At 56.1% G+C, this 22,107-nt stretch overlaps 3 protein-coding genes across 10 annotated transcripts; 2 read left to right on the top strand and 1 right to left on the bottom strand.

The window, feature by feature from the left end:
- Positions 1-307: 307 nt before the first annotated feature.
- Positions 308-12,774, bottom strand: NAGA (alpha-N-acetylgalactosaminidase). Of its 4 annotated transcripts, XM_082740018.1 has the most exons (11): positions 12,654-12,768; positions 10,680-10,977; positions 9,277-9,368; positions 8,330-8,465; positions 7,737-7,908; positions 7,098-7,275; positions 6,653-6,747; positions 5,828-5,989; positions 4,360-4,557; positions 3,152-3,295; positions 308-2,722 (listed from the first exon to the last, which is right to left on the bottom strand). In XM_082740018.1, exons 3-11 carry the CDS (start codon positions 9,290-9,292, stop codon positions 2,588-2,590), a joined length of 1,236 nt encoding a protein of 411 aa, XP_082596144.1. In that variant the 5' UTR covers positions 9,293-9,368; positions 10,680-10,977; positions 12,654-12,768; the 3' UTR covers positions 308-2,587. The 4 variants fall into 4 exon arrangements, with proteins under 4 accessions (XP_082596144.1, XP_082596145.1, XP_082596143.1 ...); XM_082740019.1 differs by lacking the exon at positions 9,277-9,368 and having other exon boundaries at positions 12,654-12,774; XM_082740017.1 differs by lacking the exon at positions 12,654-12,768 and having other exon boundaries at positions 10,680-11,068.
- On the top strand, positions 11,548-21,153 carry PHETA2 (PH domain containing endocytic trafficking adaptor 2). Of its 5 annotated transcripts, none has more exons than XM_082740049.1 (5): positions 11,548-12,206; positions 13,522-13,603; positions 14,451-17,223; positions 18,717-18,967; positions 20,918-21,153. In XM_082740049.1, exon 3 carries the CDS (start codon positions 14,456-14,458, stop codon positions 15,236-15,238), a length of 783 nt encoding a protein of 260 aa, XP_082596175.1. In that variant the 5' UTR covers positions 11,548-12,206; positions 13,522-13,603; positions 14,451-14,455; the 3' UTR covers positions 15,239-17,223; positions 18,717-18,967; positions 20,918-21,153. The 5 variants fall into 5 exon arrangements, with proteins under 5 accessions (XP_082596175.1, XP_082596173.1, XP_082596177.1 ...); XM_082740047.1 differs by lacking the exon at positions 11,548-12,206 and adding an exon at positions 12,217-12,393; XM_082740051.1 differs by lacking the exon at positions 11,548-12,206 and adding an exon at positions 13,002-13,074.
- SMDT1 (single-pass membrane protein with aspartate rich tail 1) lies at positions 17,084-21,153 on the top strand (the record flags this gene model as incomplete). Its single annotated transcript, XM_082740078.1, has 3 exons — positions 17,084-17,272; positions 18,827-18,967; positions 20,918-21,153. The coding sequence occupies 2 exons, from the start codon at positions 17,084-17,086 to the stop codon at positions 18,962-18,964; spliced, it is 327 nt and encodes a 108-aa protein (XP_082596204.1). The 3' UTR covers positions 18,965-18,967; positions 20,918-21,153.
- Positions 21,154-22,107: the final 954 nt, after the last annotated feature.

Raw genomic sequence — 22,107 nt, 5'->3', positions numbered from 1 at the left:
TTTTAGCTCTGTGAACAGATTTAAAATAGAGTAATCTAAAGCATTACCAAGCTTGCTGTTCGTAGCAATGTTTTACTCTGTCTAAACTGCGGGCACTCTGGGTTGCTGCATGCTTTTGATTCACTTCCAGAGTTCTGTGCAAGTTGATTCTGATAATATGTGGCAAGTTTATCATTGCTTTTATGGAGGGAACAAACATTTGGTGGTTATTACTGGCCACTTTTGTTGACTCCTTGCTTGCATTTTGATTCAAACAAACTAGAGAGATTTTTGATACAGATGGCAAAAACTGAACACAGAATGGTTATTAGATTATTAAAAACTTTATTTTGTTGGCCAGGAAAATTATATTAAGGTCACATGTGTTTTTAAAGACCTGCTAGAGCTACATAGTGGCATTTACAGTTTTCTTTGACTTACTTTCAAATACTCCAGCTCACAAAAAGTACGTGTGGGAAGACAGCTATAAAATCTTAGCACACGTTGATGGTTGCTGGAACTGGGTAATGGGTACAGAGTTCACCATTTTAGTTTTGTGTCTGAAAACTTTTATAATCTTTCTTAAAAGATGAGGTGTACCGTTGGGTCCAAACAAGGATGCCTTGAACTGGGAAAAAATAATTGAGCTCCTAATTGGCCTTGGGTAGAAGGGAGTAAAACCACCCCTGGGAGATAGGCAGGGGTGATATCGAGAGCATGAAGGCTAAAGAGAGAGAATCAATCTGGTACCCCCAGGATAAAAGGACAAGTTATACCACAAGTGAAGACATGTAACCGTGTCTCAGTCTGGAAGGCAAATGAACTGACTGGTCAAGTCTGGGCTGCTCCCTAACCCTGGCTCCCAAGTCTGTGGTCTAAACCACCATCCCCTGCTATTTCCCCCACCTTTCCCCCAGGACAGTAGGAAAGACTTCTTACTAGGACTGGCCAAAGAATGCACCCCACCTGAGGCCATTCCCTCTAGGCTTGACTCGGGCTATAATCAGGATCCAAAGCTGGAGCTCTGCATGGGGTGACAGGCCTCCAAGGGAGGAGGTAGGCTTCTGACACTCTAAGTGACCCACCGCCTTAAGACATCAGCTGGGAAAAGGGAGCTCTCTCTGATGACCCCAGACTCAATCAGTGAAGCCCCAGTGATCCTAATGACACAGTAAAACATGCAGTTCTTTATACCATATTCCTATAAAGGAACTCAAACCCTGAGGGAGGGAGCATGGGAGATCTACCCAGAAGAGTTCCCACAGGGCAAAAGAGTGCAAGGCCTGAGGCACTGAGCGCTCCCACCTTCAGAGCCCAAGGAAAACCTACCTAGCCTGCTCTGCTGCCAGCTTTCCAGATGGGGACAAGAGCCATCAGGGACCACCGGTGCCTTGTGGCCTTGGCTAAATGAATAGGGTTTGGGAAATAGGAACCAAAGGGAGGCAGTCAAGAACCTGCCATTCTTTGACTTTCCTGAGGAGGAGGAGGAGCAGGAAGTATATTCTAAGACACAAAGAGCCCCTCAACTCGTCTTTGGACACAGCGGTGGGATCTGAACCTCCTCGGAAGCCAGGTTAGGAAAAGAGAAACCAAGGGAGGGCTGGGGCACTGCCGGGCAGAGGAGCAGCTGTCGTGGCCCTGTGGGAGAAGGCTGGCTGACCCCCTCACGGGCAGTCCGCTCCGGAGTGCTCCTGAACGAAGCCCTGCAGAAGGGGGGACATGAGCAGGCTGGGGCTGGAGACAATGCAAAATCCTTAGCAGAGCAGGGTCTTCTATTAGCAGGAGGGCTGAGGAGTGAGTCTGAATGGGGTGGGGGAGGGATGCACAAGACAAAGGGCCTGGGCAGCTGCTGCTCTGCTTCACAGTCCTTCCTGCTCCCTTGGGCAGAGCAGGGTGGCTCCCCGGGGAGAGGCAAGTCTGGCAGGTCTAGGAAGTACAGTCTGCAGGTCACTTTGGAAAATGAGGAGCCAGAAGACGCCACACACCTTCCATGTGGGTGAGATCTGAAACCAGCAGCCAGTGTACTGCCCCTCCCAGAGTCCCTCACTGAAGGTGCCCGTGGCCCCAGGTCCATACTGCAACTACTCAGTTAAAGAACAGCTTTATTGGTAACCTGACGGAACCAAGGCTACCTTGGTGGTGTTAGCCTGTAAGGCCTTATCCATGCGGGAAAACCAGTCACACGATTCATGGCAGTTCCTGACAAGAGGTCAGATCTCCACTCCTAATCATAAGAAAAATTCCAAATTTACAAATTTCAAAAAAAATTCCTGATTTCAGAGTGAACAAAAAGGTCAGAGGGTTATCAGTCCCCCTGCTTGTGGGGGCTCAGGAGGCCGGCTGAGTTGCTCAATAACATCTGTGGGGCCGCGCAGGCAAGATGGAAGCCAGGAAGGCCATGGGAAATCGCCCCAAAACAAGTTTCCAAGAAGGTTCACACTTGGGCAGGGCATGGAACCTGGCCCTGAGATTGCACTTTGGGTCTGATGGGACCAAGTCCCCCAGCGCGCCTGGGTGTCCGAGAACCCCGCCTGCCGGCCTCGGCATGTGGAGGCTCCATAGTCTGGGCTCAGTGGCGCCGCCACAGCCTGTCCCATGTCTCAGCTCCTCAGTGCTGGGGCGTCCCCAGCTTCCTGACGGGATACAGGTACCACATCACCACCCCTGAGGGGTTGATGATCACTGTGAAGTTGGTTTTAGAGTGGAGGCCACTGATGACATCACCCGTGTAGACGTTCTGGGCCTGCAGTGGGGGGAGACATCAGCAAAACCACTATAAGAACAGCTGCACAGAGCCCCCCTCCGAGGGCAGGAAAGCCTGGACTTCGGCCTGTGGCGGGCTTCCGGGGTGCCCCAGAGAAAGGGGAGCACGTCACCTCCCATCACTTCTCCATTGGCAAAGTCAGCAGTTGCCCAAACACAGGCAGTGGCAAAAGCCCCAGCCCACGGACAACCGGAGGAACGTGCTGGCAAGGACAGACCAATAAGGGGACGTGTGCAGCTTCAGGGCACAGGCCTTAATTATACAGCGCAGCTCTGTTGCAGCTGCCCCTCAGGCTCTTGCCAGAGGCCCCAGGGTCCAAGGCCTAGGGAAGGCCCTGTACGAGGCAGCAGCACCCCAGCAGCGCCCTCCCAGGGAAATCTGCAGCCCTGTGGGTAGCAGGGTACTCACCTCATACGTGTGGGAGCTGTTGAAGTTGAGCTGGGCAAGGGAGGAGTGGTAGTGATACGGCATATCTGTCCGGCGGCTGAAGAAGACTAAGGCGCTGGCCCCGTTGGCCAGGGGCCGCATGAACACTTCAATGCGGGATTTCTCCTAGGCACACAAGGTGGCTACCAGCTGGCCTCCCTGCTCAGGCAGGCCCTGAAACCCCCTCCCCAGCCTTCCTTTGAGCTCTGGGTCTCCCTAGCCCACACTTTCATATCATGAAGAAGTTTGGGGGGATATCTGGGCCCTCTAGCACCCCAACTTACTCTTGCCTGACTCAATTGTGTGCCAGGCCCCATGCTAGAACACAGAGACAAGTGCTGTATGAGGTCCTGTCTCAGGTGGGATAGATATGGGCAGCTGCTGGCACTGGAGTGGAGGCCACTGTCCAGGAAGGACGATGAACTCTGGCCTGAGTAGCCAGGAGGGTGAAGCCCCATCTTCCAGAAGGTCCCTAGGCCTGGTTCCACCATAAGCCCCTCCAGTAGGAATGAAGTTACCTCCTTGAGGCATCATCGACTCCGTACGTGACTTCTATAAGTTGTATGGATTTCTTTTAACTAGAGAGGGGGAAGATCTGTGCAAACAGCACAAGCTCTGAGGCTCGACTGTTGGGAGTTAAGTCCTACTGTATCATCTACCAATTCTGTGGCCTTGTGTTTCTCAGACTCCTCAAGTCTCAGTTTCCTCATTTGTAAGATGGGGAGGAGTATTAACCTTCTGAGAAAAGGTACCAGAACGCCCAGTGCACAGTAGGTTCTCAGTAAACAGCCAGTGCTAGTTTCGTACTAGTAGTGGTTCATTCCTTGGTTCAAACAATTCCTAAGCTCTGGAGGGAAGCCCTAGTTCTCTGCCAGGCATCACTGATGTGTGCATAAGTCTTATACTGCCAAGTCGAGGGACCCCACTGTCCTGTGTGCACTTGTGGGGTGATGTGTCCCTTCCCCAGATCCCATGAGCTCTGGCTTTGCTCTCACTCAGGCAAAGGGGCACCGGTGGGAAGGGGCGGACAGCTGGAGCAGCTCCCGGTAGAATCCTTGACCTACTGCAACCAGGAAGGAGGGCTGAGCAGATTTCAGAGGCCCAGCCCTCCGTGACCTCCGGCTTGCAGCCTTGTTCTCAGGGGAGCCCAGTCCCTTGGCCTCCCCTTCCCTCCCCCCACACCCCAGTACCTTGCGAATCCTGCGTCCTTGGATGCCCAATGGATCCTGGTTGATTTTGATCATGAGTGGATTCTGCAGAATGTCCACGTTCTGGGCTGAGATGGTACGCAGGTCCGTGGACATGAAGAGGGGCGCTGCCAGCACCGTCCATAGTGCCATCTGGGCCCGGGCTTGCTCAAAGCTGAGGCCAAAGTTCCCTATGAGCAGCTGGGGTCAGAGAAGAGAGGAGCGGTCAGCTCTGTCCTCTCCAGGGAAGTGGGCACAGGGCCCAACCCTAAACGCGTGGCCAGGGCAAGAGGAGGTGGGGAGGACAGCCTGTGAACACAACTTCTCAGCCGCGCGGCCTTGGGCTGAGCCGAGCACTCCCTGTGAGCCTCAACTTTTTATTTCACCAAGAATACAGGGTGAGCGTATGTCCTGGCCACACCACAGGTTGTTCAGATGATCCAGTGGGATCCTGTGGCCGAATGCGTTTAGACACTGGAACACCAAAGTCAAGAAATCCAGTCGGAGTGGCAGCCATAGGTAACCAGACCTGGACAGAATCCCTGCTCCCACTCCTAGCCATCCACCTGCCCTAGCCACAGGCAACAGGACCAAGGGGGCCTTCCTGACCCCAGGGCAACCAGTCCACAGACTGGACACAAACAGTAATGGCTAACGCAAGCAACATGCTGGGGTACTTAGTGATACCAAGTGAACCACCACGGGGTGTGCGCCAAACTGTGCCGAGCTTTGTAAAGAATCATCCGTTTCAATACTCGGAGCAGCCCTCTGTGAGGTAGCTGCTCTTCTCATTCTCCCACTGACAAAACTGAAGCACAGGAAAAATGAAGTCCCTTTCCCAAGGCCGACTGGCAGAGCGGGAACCAGAACTCCAAAGCAGGCCAATCTGTTTCTCCAGGCGTCTATCTGGCCTCCGTAATAATAGTATATACAATAATGTAATTATTATAATCATCACTGGTAGTAAATGCTTGTTGGCTAAATGAAGAGACAGCTATAAAGTCGTAAGATAAACTGCAAGACAATTTCGGTCATGGGGCTCTGAGGTAGGCACGAGGGGCCACCTCTGCCTGTCGACGCTCTGCGGGCCATACCAGGGCACAGGGCAGGGCAGTCTAGGGAGGGAGTGGCCAGAGCGCGTGGACTCCTCGTGACCCTCACCCCCTAGCGGAATACAGTCCTACAAGCTGCACTACAGACCGAGTTCTCAGGTTTCAAGAAACATCAGAACTGCCCGGGAAGATGGTTAACAATGGGCATTGCTAGGCCCTCTTCGAACATTCTGATCCACAAGGTGGGGGTGGGGCCCTGGGAAGAGAGGAAAACAAGCTCCCATCGTGAGTCCACCGCAGCTGGTTCAAGGATGTGTTTTAGAGACACTGATCTAGAACCTGGCGGTGAGCATCTAGGAAGACAGCACAGGGCAGTGGGGAGTGGGTCTGTCGTGACCATGCCCCCTCCATGCCGGTACCATGTCCGGGTCGTTCCAGTGCCCAGGGCCTGCCACCGGCTGCAGGATGTCCTGGTTGTCCACAAACCAGTCCAGGATGGAGAGCACGCTACTCCAGGAGTCCTGGATGTCGTCATAGTTGCGCCAGAGGTTGCAGATTTCTGCCAGCAGAGTGTAGTTCACCTGGATGTTGGGGGAAAGCGGAGTCCGGCACCAGAGGCAGGCCCTGCTGCCTGGAGGCCGGCACGTGGGCTGAGGAGCCTCACCAGGAGACGTGGAGGGTGGGGGATGGGGATGGGGGCAGAGAACAGGCCCTGAGCCAGATGAGGAAGGCCTCCCCTGCTCTCACATGCCATCTGGGCCCAGCCCAGGTAGGGGCCCAGGCCGGTGTACCCACAGCGCCCCCACCCCTGTATTCTCTCAGTGAGTCCCACCACCTGCCGGCGCTCTCCCTCCTGTAAGCCGGTCGGATCCCACCCTTTCCAGGGTCCTAGGTGCTGAAGGGCCCCTGGGGAGGTTCAGCTGCACCCGCCTGGCCTCCCCAGCCTTCTGGACCTCCTGGGCCACTCAGTACCGCCAGGATTCTGCCCACGTGCTGGGTGACGTGTGTCTGCCCATGACGTGCGGTTCCTATGCCTTGGATGCCCATCCCTTCATCCACCTCACAAGTGTCTCCTCTTCTCTAGACCCAGGGCTGGCTGAGGCCCCCCTTGGGGCACTTACAATCCTCTCCTAGACCCACAAATCAGCACATGGGCAGCTGTGATGAGCGCAGCCCTGACTGCACAGGGGCGAGGAGGCTTGGATGTGGAGCGCACTGCCAGGCAGGTGCACAGAAAGGCTTACCTTTGGGGGAAGGCCCCCTTCATAGGCTGGCCAACTGCAGGAGAAGGCAATGGGGCGGCCTGTGGCATTCAGGGCAGCTGCCATCTTGGGGTACCCTGGGGAAGCCCAACCCCCACACTTTAGGACTGAGGAGGCTCAGGAGAAAATCTGAGGCCTCAGCCCAAACCTCCCACCAAATGTGAGGAAAGAGACTCAAAAGAGAGGGACTTCCTCTTTTGAGTCTCACTTCCTTGGTGGGGCATGCTGCCAAGCCATGGGTAGGAAGCCTGGGAGGCAGGAATCCCCCCAGCCTCTGGGCACAGGGAATTGGGAAATGCTACCCCCTAGGGGCCACAGGGACACACGAGCTCAAGCTCAGCAAGGTGGGCACCTGGGAGCTTTTCATGGCCACCCCTCCCCAGCCCCCTGTCCAGCCCCCCCCCTCCCCGCCAGCTCTAGGACCCACCCTGGGCCCGTTCCTTGGGGGTCGAAAAGCAGCCATCCAACTTCAGCATGTCCACCTTCCACGCGGCAAAGGTTTGAGCGTCCTGAACCACCTTGTCTAGCGTGGTGCCTGGGTAGCCCATACAGGTGAAGTTGCCCATGTCCTCGTAGATGCCCAGCTTCAGGCCCAGGGAGTGAGCCTGTCAGGGTTGAGGACACTGTGGGCTCAGGCGGGGAGCCACCTCACAGGCACATCTGACCAGGCTTCATTATAAAACTATCAATGGCTCCCCACTGCCCAAAGGAAAGGGTCTCCGTGTGCTGGCCTGGCCCCTGCCAACCACAGTCCTCCTCCTCCCTCCAACACATGCCCCCCATGGGCAGTTTCTGGCTTCTGCCGCCCCTCTGCCCGGAATGCCACTTCACTTGTATCAGCTCAGGAACCGCCTCCTCGGGGGAATCTTTCTGAAATCCCAGGCTGGATAAGATGCCTTTCCCACCACAGTGGGCCCAAGCGAGCTGTTCATTTATCTGCCTCCCCCACCAGACTGAGATTTTTCAAGCAGGGGCTGCAGAACTGAACCCTAAGTGAAGTGGTGGCGGTGGGGCCGCGAGCAGTCTGGACCCCCAGCTCTAGGGCATGGCCGGGGTTGGGGCTCACATAGTCCGCCAGGAAGGCAATGCCGTTGGGGAAGCGCTTGGGGTCGGGCACCAGGTTGCCTTTAGCGTCCCGCCCACCAATCCAGCAGTCGTCGATGTTGAGGTATATGTAGCCTAGGTCCCGCCATCCATCCTGTGCCAGGTGGTCGGCCATCTCCATGAAGAGCCGCTCACTGGTGAGAGGCAGGGTGGAGGGCAGCTCGGTCACCCCCCGCCCCCTTCTTCAGAGCTTTTGAGACTTCCCAGATCATCTGAGTATGAACCCGGGCTGTGAGAACCATAATCAGGGTGGAATGAAAGGAGAGGCCTGGCCCCCAGGCTTGCGCAACTGAGCCAGCCTTCACAATTATCTCCTTTCAGTGACCTCAGGGGCTGGGTCCACCACGATGTCCCTGACCCATCAGGGCTGACAGTCCCTACATAGGCCCCAAGCAGGGCACAGGCTGTCGGATGTCCCAGAAGTCCCCTCTGGCTGCGTTCTCTCTGGGATGGGGCTCTCTGGCCCTGCCCTCCTTTCTAGCCAACCCTCCCCGCTCGGCCCCCCCACTCTGCTGCGTCTTGGGCGAGGCTGGTGCGGTGGTGGGCCTTCCTCACCTGATGCAGTTCTTTGGGTCCTCCTCGCAGTTGGTGTTGCAGCGAAAGCGTTCCCAGGCCAGCCAGCCCATGGGTGGCTTCCGCAGGAGCCCATTCTCTAGCACCAGCACATGGGCCACCAGGGCCAGCAAGACCACTGCAGGGGGGGTCAGAAAGACGACTGTCAGCGGCTCCCATAGCTGCCCCAGGCCTCACGCCACTCCATTCATACCCTGTCCGGCCTGACTGTTCAGCTCTGCACAGGCCGCTGGCCTTCCCCTTAGGGGAATCAATAGGGTAGAACTAGCTCTTCCTGCAGCTGCTGGCTCCAGCGGTCACAGTGAGGGGGCTCACGGTGCCTGGGGCAGGGCGGTGTGTTCTGGGCCTGAGTCCCACTTGCTGTTGCCACAGCTGTTGTTGCTGGAATTCGTAAAAGCTCACATCTGAGGTTGTATCCTTTCTATACCCTGACCAGCTCCCCCGTTTACACAGAACTTGACAGAACCCTGTAGTCAGACTCGAGGTCTCCTGACCCCCATCCATAGGTCGTGGCTCAAGAGGCCTCATAAGGGCTTAAGGGGTCAACCAAATTGGACCTGCACCTAGCCAGCCCCCCCCCCCCGTGAACCCTTGCCCCCTAGGGCCTGTTTCCTTATCTGTAAGATGAAGTTACTGTAACTGACTTTACAGGGCTGTTCTCCGCCATGCTGATAACACATAAAATAGGACTTCTGCACTTTGAGGGAGAGAGGACCGGAAAGGAAGAGGCTTCTTTGGAGGGTAACTGATTCCTAGGTGGGAAGCATCTCCTTTCCAGTCCAGTTCCAAGAACAAGAGGAACATGTCTCCCCACATACCCACATCAGGGAAGGAGGCCCTGAAACCAGAGGGCTGGAACTTCCTCCAGGTAGCCCCTACCCCCAACGGGTCACCTACCCTCCCCCAAACCATCCCCACGAGCTAGGTACCTGTCTTCAGCAACATTGCTCTGGACTCAGCGTCTCGGAACCTGACCAGATCTGCTCTGCTTTTAGCAGCTTTCTATGTTGGACTTCGGAAGCTAAGAAACGTTAGAAAAGCACTGGGGTCACTACTGCCTCGCTAGCTCTGCCGCCCTCAGCCTTGGGAGTGGATCCCCCACTCGGTCCCGAAGTCGTCCTCATTGCCCACCACCTCCGGCCCCCGCCATCACTTCCCCGAGGTTGGGGATGCCTCAGAAATACTAACCAAGGCGTCTTAGACGATAGCCCCCCCCCCCCGTAGTGCTGGGAACCCCGAGCGCCCACGGGCGGCCCTCCGCCGGGCCGGGGCCACAAAAAGACAGCGATCCCCTCTGGGACGCCCGGGAAGAACCGAGGCGTCGGGTTGGGACCAGGCTTCGGACTCCCACCGGGTCTGGGTTGCCCCCCCCCCCGCCCCCAAGGACCGCAGCCCAGCAGCCCCAGAGCGGGGACCCTCCCCCAGGGTGCCCCGTTCACGAAACTCACCCCGCGGACGCCCCCGAACGCCACCCGCTTCTGCCTCTGGGGCAGCCGACTGCCGCTGTAACCCGATTTGCCTGCTGCGTTCCAGAGGGGGCGGAGCCTGGCGGCGGCACGCCTTCTCCGGCGGAACCTATCAGAATCCCCCTAGCAACGTCGCGTCCCGCCCGCTGTGAGCCCAATAAGCCCTCCCCCGAGCCTCCCCAAGCCCCGCCCCCCTCGAGCTCGTGCTCTGAGCTCACCCCCGGCGGACGCCCGCCGGCCTAGCGAGTTTAAGGACTGGCTCACCTGGCTACCACGGCTCCCGGAGAGGGTAGTCGTTTCACCTCTGTGGGGTCCCTGAAGGCAAGCATAGTGCCCCGCACAGTGTACACGTTTAATCAATAGTATGGCGTGAATATCTGCGTTATTAAAAGGAAATGAGGAGATGCCATGAAGCACGACCCAAAGTAAGCCACTCAAAAACCGTAGTCGAAGATGAAAAGGCATTACGAGAAAGATGGGTGGAGGAAAGCAAGTCAGGTGTAGGGCACTGTTTTTTGCAAAGCCAGGAGGTTCTCCCCACCTGCCTGACCCTCCGGGCCAGCCACCGGTTGTCCCGACCCAGGCACGCATTCTGCATATTTCTTCTCTTTCATTCATCAAATATTTGATGAGCGACTCCTAGGTAGGCGCCAAACACTTTATTCTCGGCACCTTCACTTGGATGGTCACTGGGCATCTCAAACACAACCGGCCCCACACCAAACTCCCCAAACGGAACAGGTAATGGCAACCCTCCTTCCATATGCTCAAGCCAAAACCTTTGAGTCCTCCTTGCCACCCCTCTCCCTCACTCCCCATATCCAGTCTTTTGGCAAAACCGGATGCCTTCTGCCTTCCCAACCCACCTCTCATTACTCTCCCGGCAACCGTCACATCTTGCCTGGATCATTAGTTGCAGCATCCTCGCCAGCCGGCGGCTTCCACCTGCACTCACTCTCCACAGCGGCCAGAGTACTCCTACAGAACTGGAGCTCCGCTGGGGCACCCGGGCGGCTCAGTAGGATGAAGCCTGCCACTCCTGACTTCTGCTCAGGTCATGATCTGAGAGCTGTGAGATAGAGCCCAGGGTTGGCCTCCTGCGGAGCCTGCTTGAGTTCTCTCTCTCCTTCTCCCTCTGCTTGCTCGAGTGCTCGCTCTCTCTCTCTAAAAAAATAAATAGAAAATAAAATATAACAGATCATGCTTTGCTCCACCCTGTGATGGCTGTTCATCCCAGTCTAGAGGCTCCCAGATTTTCAAAGCCCCGCCCACACGGTCCGACCCCCTCTCCCACTGCTCCCCCCTCCTCCCTGACTCCCGGCCACAACGTCCTCCTTAAAGTTCCTCAAACACACAACAGGCCTCCGGGCCCCGGCACTAGCTGTTCCCCCTGCCTGGAACGCTCTTCCTCCAGATTTTGGCATGGCTGGCTCCTTTATTTCCTCCCAGTGTATCTCAAAGGCCACCTTCTCAATGAAGCCTACCTTGACCTTCCCATTTGAAATTGCGATCTCTACTTTAGCAGTGCCCAAGCTCCCTGGCCTTCCTATATTTTCTGTACCCCGTATTCCCGTCTAACACACTTATTATGGTTTCTATTATTAAATGAATTAAATTTAGTAGAAGAGACAGATAACACGAAACGAAAGCGTGAATACAGGGGAATTTCTATCGTGGCTAGTGAAAATACAACTCAGGGATGTGATAAGAGACTTGAGGGTAGGATACTTTCCATCGCCTGGTCAGGGAGGGGACATCTGAGCAGAGTCCTAATTGATGTGAAGGATCCCTGAGACGTTAGAGCTGAGGGGTAGGGACAAGAAGAACACACTCTAGGCTGCAGGAAAGTGCAAGGGCTAGAGCTCCGAGCCCGGAACCACCAAGTTCAGGGGCAGATACACCGACCTCGCTGGCTTCCAGCCTCTGGTGTGTGGCTGAGCACTCCTGCCACCTTCACTACAGTCCACCAAGAGACCGACCCCAGGCAGAGCCTGGGGGCCGCGGGTGGGCGGCAGGCCGCTGGCAGTGGCGGAAGCAGAAATGGATAAGCCCCAGAAACAGATTCGAGAATTTCAGGGGCCGGGTGGAGTCGCCAGGAAGCTCGCCCGGGCCTCGCGGGCTGGATAGGAGCCCGCCCAGAGGAGGCGCCGGGCCGAAGCCGTCCCAGGCTTGGCTCGGTGGGAAAAGTGGGCCGGGCGGGATGAGGGGGCTGGAGAGGGGGAGAGAAGGGCTCCGAGTCCTCCCGGCGGTGGGCTGGGTCCGAGGCCCGCGGACGGCCTGCGGTGGGGCCCTGGGTTCGAGGTCGCCCGCCGCTGACCAGCTCTGTCCCGGGCTCTGGGGCCTCAGTTTCCCCCCCCCACGCGTGGATCAGGGGCGGCTTCGCGGACCGCCCGGTGAGCCGCGGGAGGGGAGGGGCGCGGGGGGTAACTCGAGCCGCCCGGAAGGGGTCTCCCGGCGCCCGCGGCCACGTTCCGGTCCTGGCGGAGGCGCGGGGCCCGGAGCCGGGGTCGCCCCGAGCCGCGGGCGCAGCCCACCCCGCGGGCCGCCCTCCCGAGCGGCGTCGCGCCCGGCCGCGCGGAGGTGAGCGGGCCCGGCGGGCTCTGGAGGCGGCGGCCCCGGGAAGGCGTGGCCCGCGGAGACGTGGCGGGGCAGCCCCACTGCGCGGACCGGGAGACTGAGGCTGCCGCCGCGGCTCTGCGCGCTCGGCCGGGAGCTCCCGCGGAGGCCACCGCTGTTTTCGGGCGGTGGCGGGTCCGGGGCAACCCGGTGGCCCCAGGCCGCTGGGTCTCAGGCCCCAGCCCGCCCAGCTCCTCTAACAGAATCAGGAAACACGGGTGTACCGGCCCCTCGCGGGCTGTGCGGTCCGCGTCCCACACCAGGGTCGCGGCGGGAGCCGGAGCATTGCCCCGCGGGCCCCGGGGTCCCCTTTCTGCGCCCCGGTGCCGCGTCGGGAGGACCTCCGTGAGCCCCCGCCTCCCGCGACCCGCCACGGGCACGGCCCCGCCCCGGAAGGCCCGGCCTGTTTCTCTCCCCAGGCCTTATCGGGACTGGTCCTTAACGTGACTTCTTACTTAATTTTCCCATTCATTTATTATTTATCTTTGTTTACAATGTCTCCCCGCTGGAATGCAGGCTCCAAGACGGACGGATTGCTTTGTCCGCTGTTGTCTTCCTGGCTATTTCAGTACTTTCTGGAGTCCTCATCTCGATGGGCTTTTTATGGGAGGCTGCGGGCAGCCAAGCCGACTCCCGCCCAGACGAGTCAGTCCTGCGCTAGACGTTCTGGGGCTGGGGAGAGTGCGGTAAACAAGGAGATCATTGTGGGGGGAAGGAAAAGAAAGCAGAAGTGGGGGGCTACTGGTTGGGTCAGCTTGTGCTCCGGAGCACTTTAGAAACAGTGATCAGGGCAGGCCTCGCAGATTAGGTGACTTCAGCGCGCAGATAAACCCTGGGACTGCTAAAAGGGCAAAGCAGGAAGCTGAGGACACTTAACTCTGACCTTGACTTTGGGTGTAGGGGACTGAGCTCTGCCAAGTGATGGTCAGTTGCTCTCAGGTGCCTGGTCTGGGTGGGTGGGAAGATAGGGAGATTATCAGGGGTCAGGGGAGGCTTCCTGGAGGCGGTGGTGGTTTTACTGGGCCTCTAAGACTGAGTAGGATTTCTCATCCTTTAGGATGCTGTGATGGAGTTTTGACAATTGTTTTGCAGGTGCCCTAGGAACCACATAGTCAAAGGGTTACACCAAGAGGCTGGACGAGAGGCCCCCGCCCTCTTGCTGTGAGCTCTGCTGGTAAGTGAGTCCCTGCGGAGACTCGCCCCTGGAAGGCATGAGGGAATCAGGAGACCAAGCTCTGCTTCTCACTGGTCATGCAGGCTTGGGCAGTTCATCTTCACTGCTCTAGGCATCCATTTTTCATGGGTCAGGAGGACAGTTGGATTGGGTGCCCCTTAGGATCCGTGGGGCACCCGCATTCAGGAGGGATTGGGTTGGGGTTGGGGTTGGTCCTACCCAGCCACACCCTGTGTTTGTACCACACTCTTGTATACTGAGCCGGTCCCCATGTAAGCCTCTCCCAAGCCCCCACCCCTGCCAGTGGAGGAATGGGGCCTGGCTTGCCCCACCCTGCCTTCATCTGGCCCCAAAGGCCACAGATTCTTAACTAAAGGATAACTGCCATTAACCAAGGAGAGGCTGGCGGGGGCCCAGGAGGGTCACAGAAACCTTGGAGGTTTGGCTTCAGGGTTGGAGCTAAGGGACCCCTGGATTAAGGGATGGTTCAAGCAGTGATTTCTACGGGTTCAGGGTCCCATTTCAGCTCAGCTGATGCTTTTTTCTTTGGAGTTTAAAAAGCTGTTTCAAACCCCTCCTTACCTCCTGGTCTGGGACAGTCACATTATCCTCTGAGTCCTCTGCTGTCCAGTTTTTTGCATGCCCCTCACAACCACCCTTTGCGAGAAAAGGCAGGGACACAAGCCCATTTCACAGATGAGGACCCTGAGAGCCTCAGGGTATACAGCAAGTGAGTAGAGGCCACAGGGCAGGGGCCCAGGGGTCCTCCAGAGCCAGCGTTCTTTTCCCACAGGGGCAGAGAGGCTGCCTCCCGCTCTGACCTGTGGCCACCCATCTCCCCTCACAGTTCTTATGGGAGCCATGAAGCTGAATGAGAGGAGCGTGGCCCACTACGCGCTGAGCGACTCCCCCGCCGACCATACGGGCTTTCTGCGCACCTGGGGCGGGCCAGGGACTGCACCAACCCCCAGTGGCACCGGCCGGAGGTGCTGGTTTGTCCTCAAAGGCAACCTGCTCTTCTCCTTTGAGAGTCGGGAGAGCCGGGCCCCGCTGAGCCTGGTGGTGCTGGAGGGCTGCACGGTGGAGCTGGCCGAGGCTCCCGTGTCCGAGGAGTTCGCCTTCGCCATCTGCTTCGACGCCCCTGGTGTGCGCCCACACCTGCTGGCGGCCGATGGGCCCGCGGCGCAGGAGGCCTGGGTGAAGGCCCTGTCCAGGGCCAGCTTTAGCTACATGCGCCTGGTGGTGCGCGAGCTGGAGAGCCAGCTGCGCGAGGCCCGCCACAGCCTGGCTCTGCATCGCCACTCATCCTGGAAGGCCAGTGGCAGCCACTGTAAGCCCCAGGCTCCTGACCGCCGGTCTCCAGGCCTGGAAAACGGTCACTCCCCCTCCAAGGACTGCAGCCCCGTGGACTCGGTTGAAGAAAGAGGCAGCAAGCTAGCAGGGCAGGGCTTGGCCGAGTGGCAGGGCCCGGCCAGCCTCTTCCTGGACAGGAGGCAGAGCCCCGCGTTCCCTGAGACCTCCTACTTTTCTACCCTGCACAACTGGTACGGCCAGGAGATCACGGAGCTGAGGCAGAGGTGGCTGCGGAGGGTCTGGGGGAGCCAGCCAGCTCGGGAGAAACAGGATGGGCCCTGAGCCTCAGCCCTTGGGGCTTCTGCCCTTATCCTGCTGGTCAGGATTCAGTGTTTATTCAGTTTCAAGTTGCTTTTTTTTGAGAGGGTTCTTTCCTTCCTGCTTTTTAGTAACCCTAACCCTAACCCTCGTGCCTGGATGGGACTGAGGAATCATTCTTTCCAGCACCTTTATTTCCTGAGGCCCAGAGAGGAAGGGGGCTTGCTTGGTAGCCATGGAGCGTGACCAAGTCTCCTGCCGCTCTGCTGGACTGCCCCTCTGGCAGGGGACACTAGTCAAATGGTGGGAATGGGGACTATTATGTGGCCATAGAATGCTACCTACACACCAGACTCTACAACCGTAACTTCCGACACAGGGAGCCTTATGTACATTTATATACCAGAAGGTGGCTCAAGTGTTGGCTTGGGGAACTGACAGCATCAGAGAAAGTAGGTTTATTGCCATAGAGGTTTCTGGGGCCAGTTGCTTCCTGAGAGGTGGGGCATAGGACCCCCTCCCCTCTGCAGTTTGGGTGGGGCCCTTTGGAGGGAGAGGGCCTTCAGCCAGCAAAAGGGGATTGATTCTGCTCAGAAAGTGTCCGGGTCCTCAGGTTCTCTCCCTGGCTGCCCTGTCTATAGATGGTGCTGGTCATGGCCCCAGGAAGGACTGGTGGCAGAAATCCTTCCTGTGTTCTGCCCTGAACGGCTGGCTCTGGGAGCTGCCAGGAGGGGAGGCACATGGGGCTCCCTGGGGAAGCCAGGCTGTTATTTTGGTTCTCAGTCTGGGTCATTTTAGAAGCTTGGACGCAGGATTCCCAGCAAGCACCCTGGGATAAACTCTTTCCTCCTAACTGTGCTAAGAGCCACTCCCGATCCTGAACCCGGCCTGGGAACTCATTGACGGTCCCGCTGGTCAGTGCGTGTCTGCCAAGATCCTGTCTTTGCTACTCTCAGCAGCTCGGTGCCACGCGTTTTCTCTATGGTTGAGGGAGGACCCGCCTGAGCCCCAGGGTGTGGCCGCAGTGGCTGGATGGGCGATCCCGATCCCGAGGCGGTCAAGGCAGGCCCCCTCTGCCTGCACGCAATCGGCCCCTTCTTAGCCTTGGGTACACTGCCCAGGGTCCGAGTAGGTCTAGAGGCTTCCGCTCAGCCCAAGACCAGGCCGCCGGGAGGCCACCAGGGTCCGGAACCCGTTCCTGCGGGCTTGTTCCCAGGAAGAGGGGCTGGAGGAGCCCCCGGCCCACTGCGCCTTGTTTTATACTCGGACACTACAGGCTTTCGTTCTCGTTCTTACGGTCACAGTGTTTTTTATACGAGTAAAACACTTAGTTTTTATTACTCACTTCGGTTCCTCGAGTTTATTTCAACAGTCACTTGCCCAGGTCGTGCGAAAGCTCGCACTTCCCCTTCCGAGGTCTTTCCACTTGCCTCTGTCGCGTGCACCTTGGCAAGAAACAGAATCCAGAAGCACCCGGGTAGTACAACTAACGGGTTTGAATCGTGTTCTTTAAATGTTAAAAAGGAAAATACGACCGTCTGAGGGTCGATGAAAGTGACTTCCCTTCCCAGCGGTCACCTGCTCTGCCCAGCCCCGGCGCGCCAGGCCGAGGGAACAATGGCGGAAGCGAACACGTTCCACCACGACCGCTCGCGGGACCAACCGGCCCGCCAGGCCCGGAACGAGGCGGCTCCGGGGCATTGACCCCGCCTCGTGACGTCACCACGTCGGGCGCGTGACAAACGCCTCTCTCGCACCGCAACAGGAACTAGGCTGGGCCTCGCGCGGGTTGGGGCGGTGCTCTCCCGGAGCGCGTCCCAGCGGCCGGGCGGTGGGGTCCGGGTGCCGGGCGAGGGGCGGAGCTGGGAGATGGCGTCCGGAGCGGCTCGCTGGCTGGCACTGGCATCCTTGCGATCCGGGGCTTTCCGGAGCGGGCCGAGCTTGAGGAAGGGTGGTGGTGATGTCTCCGCCGGAGGAGGTGGCGCAGGTCGGAGCCTGGTACCGTCGAGGTCAGTCATCGTTACTCGCAGCGGCGCCATTTTGCCCAAACCGGTGAAAGTGAGTGTCTGCCTGGAGGCGGGGCGAAGGGGCCGCGGCCAATCATTATGGGGAGTGTGCGCGGGTCGATGCTGACTGATAGGCGCAAAGGCCAATCATACGGCCGCCTTAGACCGGAAGACGGATCAAGGACAGAGTTTAGCGATGATGCGCTGCTAATTTTGACAGGTGGGAGGAGATGGGTCAGATCCCGGTGTTGAGTTGGGCGCACCGAGACAGGGGATGGGGGGCGAGAGCTGAGAAGGACTGCACCCTGCACTAGCTCGTCGTGGTGAGCTAGCAGGAAGCGTGGTGCCCTAGTTCTCCAGGCCACAAGACTCGGCTGTGTGTCCGGTGTAGACAAGTCACGTAACCACTCCGTTCTTGTCCACCTCGCAGTTGACGGGATGGAATAAAGAGTTGTGAAAGGGCTTTTAGATAAAGGGTACGTGGGACAGAACTTCTGTTTTTATAAGTTTTGACTTACTACTTAACTCACGTGATTTGCTGTTCTTGAGAGGTGGGCAGGGAGTTACTACGATCAGTTTCCACGGATGAAGTCGGGCCAAAGCAGTGAAGCCCTGAGGCTCCAAAGCTAGCAGCGAGTTGGGTCCTGGAGTCCAGATTTCTGGCTGGTACAACCCCAGTCCCCAACCAGGTCCTGTTTTCCCCACCGCTGAATGCTGTCGTCTGACCCGAGTACTTTTTTTTTTTTTTTTTTTTAAAGATTTTATTTATTTATTTGACAGAGAGAAATCACAAGCAGTTGGAGAGGCAGGCAGAGAGAGAGAGAGACGGAAGCAGGCTCCCTGCTGAGCAGAGAGCCCGATGCGGGACTCGATCCCAGGACCCTGAGATCATGACCTGAGCCGAAGGCAGCGGCTTAACCCACTGAGCCACCCAGGCGCCCCAGTACTTTTTTTTTTTTTTGTTCTTCTAAGTAAAATGGAAACAGACCCTTACATCAAACACGTTTGCTTTTTGACTCCAGGGCGGTGTGGGAGTTAGAAAACAAATTCTCCTACAGTTAGTATGGCCAGTGCTAGCTTGCACAGACAGGTTGAGTTCAGGACTGTTTTGTGGCAAGAAGCAGGGTCCATATTGGGGAAGAGCTGCTTTATAAAAAGGCACAGCTGCAAAAAACCCTGAAACTCCATAGGAAAGTAGGAGAGGATATTTTGAAATTCCACTGAAACTCCCCTAGTCTGTCTACACAGCTAGTCTTTTATGGTAAAGACATGCTTATTTTTCAAAACATGGTTGTTTTTGGGATTTAATGTGAAATTAAACTGGGGAATCTGTTAAAGAACTGTACAAAGTATCCTTCCACGGTACATGCACTACTCATTTTTAGATGTCTAGAATGAATGCCTTGTACTTTTCTTTCTGGTAGCCACATTGATGGCCATAAAATAACCTTCTCTTTTTCTTTTTTCTTGTTCTGCATGTTTCCAAAATCAAGTAGCTGTGTATTATGGGTCTGGGGTTCACAGGAGTGTCCCTTAGGGGCCAGGCCTTCTGTGGTCCCACAGAGTGGGCTCTGGAGCTCACAGCCACCGCTCTGACCCTCTGCAGATGTCCTTCGGCCTTCTCCGTGTGTTCTCCATCGTGATCCCCTTTCTCTATGTGGGGACGCTCATTAGCAAGAACTTTGCTGCCCTACTTGAGGAGCACGACATTTTTGTTCCGGAGGATGATGACGACGATGACTAACAGGTAAGACTTCCTTTTCTCCTACGTGGAACAGGAAGGGGGTGGGGCATCGGAACTCTGATGCAGTTTGCGCTGGTAGCAGTTTCTGGTCCCTTGAAGCAGAAGTGCAGACCTTTAATAAATTGACTTCACTGTTTTTATTTTGCCTTTGCTCTATGTTGATGAGGAGATCTTACTGATTTAAAAATTCACTGGAATGGGATAGGGCACCTGGATGGCTCAGTCGGTTTAAGCATCTGCCTGAGGCTCTGGTCATGATCTCAGGGTCCCAGGTTTGAGCCCTATGTTGGGCTCCTCGCTCAGGAGGAGCATGTGCACTCTCTCTCTCAAATAAGTAAAATCTTTAAAAAAGAAAATTAACTAGGATCTCCTCCAACTGGGTTGATCCCAGCCAGTCTTTGCCTTTTATATAGCTTTGTTCTCTCAACCCACAAGTTTCTTAACAATTTAATGCCTTACACACACACCCCAAACAGCTTCATTCTCCGCATTGAAATTTAGAAACTGCAGGTCTTGACCGTGGTCAGCAGGGTTACCACACACTCTGCCTGTTCCATTCAGCTCTCTGGTGTTGGCTCCCGTGCTTGAATATGTGCTGCTTGGCTGCCTTTCCGTTGTAGCTAAGGACAGTTCTGGCTCCGCAGTCTGACAGTCAAGCGTGCCATGACCTGGTCACAGCAGTTATTCAAGCCTCGTCTCCCATATTCCCAACCACTCACCTCTCCCCAGTATTCACTGTTTCTTGAATCACCCACATGCTTTCCTGCTCCCAAGCAGAGGCTCACTCTTCCTTCCAGTTGGAAGGCTATTTCGCACTACTCTTTAAGATTTTTTTTTTTTATTAATTTGAGAGAGACAGACAGACAGCACAAGCAGAAGGAGAAGGAGAGCAAACTCCCTGCTGAGCAGGGAGCCCGATGCAGGGCTGGGTCCCAGTACCTGAAGATCATGACCCGAGCCAAAGACAGATGCCTAATCACTGAGCCACGCAGGCGCCCCTATTTCTATTCTTACTTCCAATTCTTCATTGTCGTGGATGAAGTCTTCCCTCATTCCTCCATTTGAAAGTGACTGCTGTGAGGCGCCGGGGTGGCTCAGTGGGTTAAAGCCTGTGCCTTCTGCTCAGGTCATGATCCCAGGGTCCTGGGATCAAGCCCCGCATTGGGCTCTCTGCTCAGCAGGGAGCCTGCTTCCTCCTCTCTGTGCCTGCCTCTCTGCCTACGTGTGATCTCTATCTGCCAAATAAATAAATAAAATCTTAAAAAAAAAAAAAAAGGTCTTTTTCTTTTTTTTAAGTTGTGTGTTTTTTTTTTTAAGATTTTTTTATTTATTTTATTTGACAGAGATCACACGTAGGCAGAGAGGCAGGCAGAGAGAGAGAGAGGAGGAAGTAGGCTCCCTGCTGAGTGGAGAGCCGGATGCGGGGCTCGATCCCAGGACCCTGGGATCATGACCTGAGCTGAAGGCAGAGGCTTTAACCCACTGAGCCACCCAGGCACCCCCCCAAAAAAAGGTCTTTAAAAAAAAAAAAAAAAAAAAGGGAGGGACTGCTGTGCCCTCTGACTGACCAGTATGTCTTGTGACAGTATCACATGCTGAACCACACAGGCACACCCCCAAATTCTACTAGACTACGAGTTTCTTGCTGGCAAGGAACACTTTTTTTTTTTTTTAAAGTGAGCTCTATACCCAGTGTAGGGCCTGAACTCACAATCCCAAGATCAAGAGTCACATGCTCCACCAACTGAGCCAGCCAAATGCCCTCAGAAGTTTGTTTTTTATACCTATGGGTCCCCAGTTCCTGGTCTCTGATGAATGTTCATTAAATGTGTGAGTGAAGAAACCAACTGTCTTGCGCCTGCCTTGTTTAGTAGAACCTCTCTGGAATGCTTTTTGGAGTGTGGCCAGAAGGCTGCTTTGTGCCCAGCTCACTGCTGTTTTGCTTTCTTACAGGACATGGAGGAAGTACAGAAAGGAGACAGCCCTGACTTAATCATGATATGGTGATGCTCACAGCCTCTCCTCCTGCCCTGCCCAAAGGGCACAGGGAAAGCCCTCAGCCTCCCAACTCCAGTGAAGCCTCCTGCATTGTCTGTGACCGCAGCCCAGATCCCCAGGCCCTGGGACATTCCCACAAATGTGCTGTCCACTGAGCACCATCACCTTATGAATAAACATGCTAAACATCAGCTCGGTATGACTGAGTGGCGGCTGAACTGTCCCCGCATGAGTGACCCCTGCTGTAGTTTCCTGTCCCCGCAGTCCGTTCTCTGGCAGCTGGACGTTAACAGGCCTTTGATTTACAGCCCAAGATTTCCAGGCCCCTCACCCCGCCCCTGGATCCACAAAGGTCATTACAGGCAACTGGGACCTATTTTTCATTATGTACAAAAGCCCAACAGAAACTTTACCCTCAGTAAAGATGCACAGGATAACTAAAGCCTCGAGCTTTTTCGCGTTGAGGAACACTGGCGAGTTGTCACAGGCCAGGCATAAGCTGTGACCGTTTACAACTCTTTGAGAAACATCGTTATTAAAATGAATCTTTCAACACTTGGGTTCCTTAGATGAAAAGACAGTAAAAGGGCTGGTGGTGCAGAAGAATCTGGGAACACAGGGTGACTGCCTGCCGAACCCCTCTCTCCAGCACTTAGACGGCCAGGGGAAGCAGCACGGAGAGCAGAGAGGAGTTCTTTGACGCGTGGTGCCATTTATTCTGTCACTGGAGCTATAATCCAGCTTGAAGAGCAGTAGAAATATTTCTGCTCTGTGTGCACTAAACAGTGTTCCTAGCCGAGTGCCCAATGGGGTAGGAAGTTCATTTTACTTTCAGGACTGCTGCTTGTTGCACCGAGACAGGCGAGGCCTCGTCAGAACCTAGGGGAGAACAGCCCGGCTTGGCAGCCTGACTTCTGTGCCTCCTAGTTTTGCTCTGATCTCTCTCCCGACAGCAAAAGCTGGCTCATTCTGGATAATCTGTGCCGTGAAACCAAGCAATCCCAAGGGCTGTAGAAACATGGCTAACTGGGGCCACCTGGGTGGCTCATTGGTTAAGCATCCGACTCTTGATTTCCGCCCAGGCTGTGATCTCAGTCATGAGACTGAGCCCCGAGTGGGACCCTGTGCTGGGCATCCCTCTCCCT

Source organism: Mustela nivalis (genome assembly GCF_964662115.1).
Source record: "Mustela nivalis genome assembly, chromosome: 7".
Lineage (NCBI taxonomy): Eukaryota > Metazoa > Chordata > Mammalia > Carnivora > Mustelidae > Mustela > Mustela nivalis.
This window is presented reverse-complemented; position numbering and strand designations above follow the sequence as displayed.

Bases quoted from the DNA above. Each gene is read 5' to 3' on its own strand.
- NAGA (XM_082740018.1), bottom strand. The intron at 7,276-7,736 runs GTGAGCCCCAAC...CAACCCTGACAG, and splicing joins TTGCCTTCCTGGCGGACTAT to GCTCACTCCCTGGGCCTGAA. The intron at 2,723-3,151 runs GTGAGTACCCTG...CCCCCACTGCAG, and splicing joins ACAGCTCCCACACGTATGAG to GCCCAGAACGTCTACACGGG.
- PHETA2 (XM_082740049.1), top strand. From the start codon at position 14,456: ATGGGAGCCATGAAGCTGAATGAGAGGAGCGTGGCCCACTACGCGCTG.